Source organism: Branchiostoma floridae, chromosome 8 (assembly GCF_000003815.2).
Source record: "Branchiostoma floridae strain S238N-H82 chromosome 8, Bfl_VNyyK, whole genome shotgun sequence".
Taxonomy (NCBI): Eukaryota; Metazoa; Chordata; class Leptocardii; order Amphioxiformes; family Branchiostomatidae; genus Branchiostoma; species Branchiostoma floridae.
This window is the reverse complement of record NC_049986.1, coordinates 1,664,376-1,668,934: the sequence shown is the minus strand read 5'-3', so window position 1 is coordinate 1,668,934 and position 4,559 is coordinate 1,664,376. Positions and strand designations below refer to the sequence as shown.

Sequence of the window (4,559 nt, the reverse complement as noted above, 5' to 3'; positions counted from 1 at the left end):
TTGTTGTGGACACTGAAATCACAGCGTATTCATAAAGCCTCTGGTGCCTTTTCTTCGCTTGGCAAGATTTGGAACAACAGTAGTAACATTCTTCTGTCTGATCGACATTCTTACAACTGTTATCCCTCTAGAGATTTTGTTAGTTTGTAAATATGCCGTACCTTCAAATTGAACTAATCTCTGTCGATTTTAGAATTTAGCTGTAATAGAAAATCTATCATGATATTAATGAACGGAATATCTGACATATCTTCGATAAAATGCATCATGCCTCAAAAGTGCGGTTGGATTGTTTCTCGATCTCAGTGTTGCACATGTATGTACCCTGGTTGACAGAAATAATATCGCAGCAAACTGACGTTTTCCTTCAAGGGGCTGCGGTGTGCGGAAACAAGGCAACTCTTGCCTGCACACCTGCCGCGGGACCTTCCCTTCCTAATCTCATTATTCTGGATTGACCAATGAGCGAGCGCCACGCCGAGGCTCAGGCCTCAAAGAAAGAAAGAAAGGCTGTAAAGTGTAATAAGGGTTGTGTACAAGAATACTCAGCTCCATTTGTTTGTTTCACACGGAAAATATCAGGTTTCTCCGTTTGTAAGAAAATATGTCTCAGTGGTGATGTGTATGTATGTAGTCTTTTGTTTATTTGTTCCCGCGCCCAATCAGTTGGACTATGTATACTATAAAAATTTCCGGATTCCCTCGGACCATATCGACTTGTCAGGTGAATTCAAACTCAAAGGCTAACAGATCCAGTTACGTGCACATCCGATCCTCTTAGCCAGCCAGCCTGTGTAAATTTCCCCTAGTTCTGTCTGAGGCGATGAATCAGACATTTCTATTGACTAGTGGCTTGGAAACATACTAATGGGCATTGATGAGGAATGGTTAGAATTTTTACGTTACATAGATCAAAAGCGACCCTTATCAATCACTACCGGTACTGCAGCTTGGCACATACACGTACTGTCAGGTTGGTTCATGGACTGCAACAATTACACCAACTGCTAGGGGTCCCCAATGTCACGTCGACTAATTAGCATTAAGTTTGACAGCTAGGTGTGACTCCCTCCAGTCAATAGTAGAGACACAACAGCAACAGATTTCTGCATTACAGAAGGAGGTAAGCTCACTACAGCTTTCTCATTCATTATCAGCTATAAGATTGTCTGCACAAGCTGAGTCATCGTCATCAGAAAAACGCCAGGATACTACTGAAAATCTAGACTCTGAAACCACTGACAAAGACGACGCCTCCGGAGCTGAGATGGTAGGTGCAGACACTCTTCAGACAAACCACACTGAGACAATATCGGAAGCGATTGACACAACACCAAATGTCGAACAGACACAACCGGCGTCACACAGTACCGACAGGCGACAGCCAGTCCCAACAAGAGACACGCGCGAAGTCAGAGTTTATACGGACTCTATCTGGAAAGCAGTGGACACTTCTAGAATGTTTCCAAACCGCTCCACCAGTAAGGAACATGCATCAACAATAGACCACGCGACTAAGAAGATGGAACGGGTGAGCGACCCTAAAACGGCGTATGTCATACTACACGTGGCTTCAAACGACCTGGATAATAGCCAGAGAGACACCTCCTCTGTACAAGACTGTCTCGATAAAACAACAGAGCTTATCTCATGCGCCAAGACATCTTTCCCCAATGCCACAATCGTCCTATCACAAGTACTCCCCAGAGGACACAACATGGACTCAAACTTAAACAAAAACATTAAGGACTACAACCAGGCCGTTCTGCAACGAAGCAAGGATGACAGTAAGACTCTGTATGTCCGCCACAAGAAACTATCCACAACACGACAGCTCTACAAACGTGATGGAATCCACCTGGACGACACCACGGGGACCAGCCTGCTGGTTGCAGATGTAAAGCGCACCATGCGTTCTGCCGAAAACAGGTCCACTTACAGTGGCAGCGGCACTTACACACCTCCCGACACATCAGCAAGGGAGCGGCAGGGGCCACGACAAAGACAGGATCGCCAGTACCACAACGCTCGAACGCCTCAGCACCAGAGCCAGGACAGGCCCACAGGACCTCGCCATGATGCTGGAAGCTACCCACTAGGTGACTGGAGCCGCCGCCCGAACCTACACGCGTCCCAGATTCCACAACAGAAAATCACGGACATAGCGTACAAACTGTCCGAGATGCTGATGAACATTTGAGCTACATATGGGAAACAATGGCACCGTCCATCGAAGGGAAGTCTTACTTTCTTATGTCCTAATATCCCAATATGAGCATGTTATGTTTTCTTAAAAGATGAAATAGTGTGCGACCGGTACGTACTCATCTACAAGTTCAAAAGATAATTACCTTTAAGTTCTATAGCATTAGCAGCACTTGAAATTGCTCTTGACATTCTTTTCTTTTCGGTAGTCTTTTATGGTTGTTGATGTGGCCCTAAGTTTGGCCAGCTGGAACATTCAAGGTAGTCTTTCTAGAAAATGTGTAGAATTAGATTTCTTAGAAGCTGTATGTAGATATGATATAGTTTGTGTTCAGGAAACTTGGTTAAAGCCCGATGATACTTTTCGTATCAATGGATACCAACACATTCGTAGCGACCGTAAACTCAGGAAGCGCTCCCGACGGAACTCCGGAGGGGTCGCTGTCCTTTTTAAACAAACTATCGCTAAAGGAATGTCTAAACTAAAAAGTAATAATCCTGACATCCTCTGGTGCAAACTAGATAAGGTTTTCTTTGGTTTAGAGGCAGATGTAATACTGGGATGTCTGTACCTACCTCCTGAAAACTCACCTTTATTCACCACAAAAAAGAACACAATTTTTGAAGATCTAATTGAGGACCTGGCAAAATTCAATAACTTAGGACATGTCCTTCTTCTTGGTGACATGAACTCAAGAACAGCAAATCTACAAGAACAACATTTTGATGGCTTTGACGAAAACTCTACAAAAATTAACATTAAACCTAGGATAAACACAGACAATGTCAAAAATAAGTATGGTAGAGAATTAGTTGATCTGTGCTCGGCTGCCGACATGTTGATAGTAAACGGAAGAACGATTGGCGACCTCCCCGGAAAAAGTACATGTATAAAATATAATGGAACAAGCACTGTAGACTTTTGCATAACCAGTATACCCCTCTTTTCATCCGTACAATACTTCAAAGTTCACAATCCTACCTGGCTATCAGATCACTGCCAGATCTCTGTTTCGCTTAAAACCAACCATTCTAATTTTAGAAATATGGATAAAGAAAAACATCTTATACATCCAAAGAAATATATCTGGGACGAAACTTCTCGTGAAAAGTTTCAGGACGCGTTTCAACTTCCTCAAATTCAAAACAAGATAAAACAGTTCATGTTACAACAATACACAAACAATGACGCTGGAAAAGCTGTTGAGGATGTTAATCATATCATTAAGATGGCAGCTGACATTTCTTTAAAATCAATTCGAGTCTCCAAAAGAAAAAAGAAACCAACTAGTAAACCATGGTATGACCAACAATGTCGCGATCTGAGGTCAAAAATTAGAGTTCTTGCTGCTGAAATAAGGAAATATCCCTGGAGGCAAGACAAAAGACAAACATACATTTTTAAAGTAAAAGAATACAAAAAACTTGTCAAAAAGACAAAGAAACACTATACAGAGAAGAAAATGAGTCATATTTCTAAGCTATCTAAGGAAGATCCAAAATCATTTTGGCAAGAGATTAATAAACTACGAAACCTTGAAAACGGAAGCAAAGAGGATACAGGTGAACAAATATCAACCGACGAATGGTTAGATCATTTTAAGTCAATAAATAGCAACATCACATTAAACAAAAGAGACCAAGAATATGCAGACAATATTGTTACATCGTTAGAGCTTCAAACGGATAATCCACTAGATTTTGATATTACAACAGAAGAAATTCGACAGGGATTATGTAACCTGAAATGCAATAAATCATGTGGAGTGGATTCAATTTCTAATGAAATGCTGAAATATAGCGCCTCTCAACTCACACTTCCTCTGAAGAAAATGTTTAACATTTTAATACAATCCGGAACGTTCCCCCAACAATGGAGTCAAAGTATGTTAGTCCCTATACATAAAAGTGGCGAAACCACGAACCCAACAAATTACAGAGGCATTGCCATATCCAGCTGTGTTGGCAAATTATTCACATTCATCTTAAACAAAAGACTGCAAAATTACTTAGAAAGCGAAAACTTATTGTCCCCTTTTCAATCTGGATTCAGAAAAACTTTAGAACAAGCGATAATGTTTTTGTGCTTAAAACACTGATTGACCAACAAATCTCCAAACCTGCAGGTAAACTATATGCTTGTTTCGTTGATTTCCGCAAGGCGTTTGATTCTGTGTGGCGGAACGGTTTATTTTACAAACTTCTGTCATCAGGTATAGGGGGGAACTTCTTCAAAATCATTAAATCAATGTACTCTAACGTAAGATATTGCGTAAAAACACCAAATGGCCTATCACCATACTTTCAATCATCATGTGGGGTGCGACAAGGGTGTAACCTTAGCCCCCTCCTCT

The 4,559-nt window shown here is 41.3% G+C and overlaps 1 protein-coding gene across 1 annotated transcript; it reads left to right on the top strand.

The window, feature by feature from the left end:
• Positions 1–234: 234 nt before the first annotated feature.
• Positions 235–2,672, top strand: LOC118420509. Its single transcript, XM_035827347.1, has one exon. It carries the CDS (start codon positions 1,268–1,270, stop codon positions 2,198–2,200), a length of 933 nt encoding a protein of 310 aa, XP_035683240.1. The 5' UTR covers positions 235–1,267; the 3' UTR covers positions 2,201–2,672.
• The last annotated feature ends 1,887 nt before the right edge of the window (positions 2,673–4,559 follow it).

Coding starts and splice junctions, on each gene's coding strand:
- LOC118420509 (XM_035827347.1), top strand. CDS start 1,268: ATGGTAGGTGCAGACACTCTTCAGACAAACCACACTGAGACAATATCG.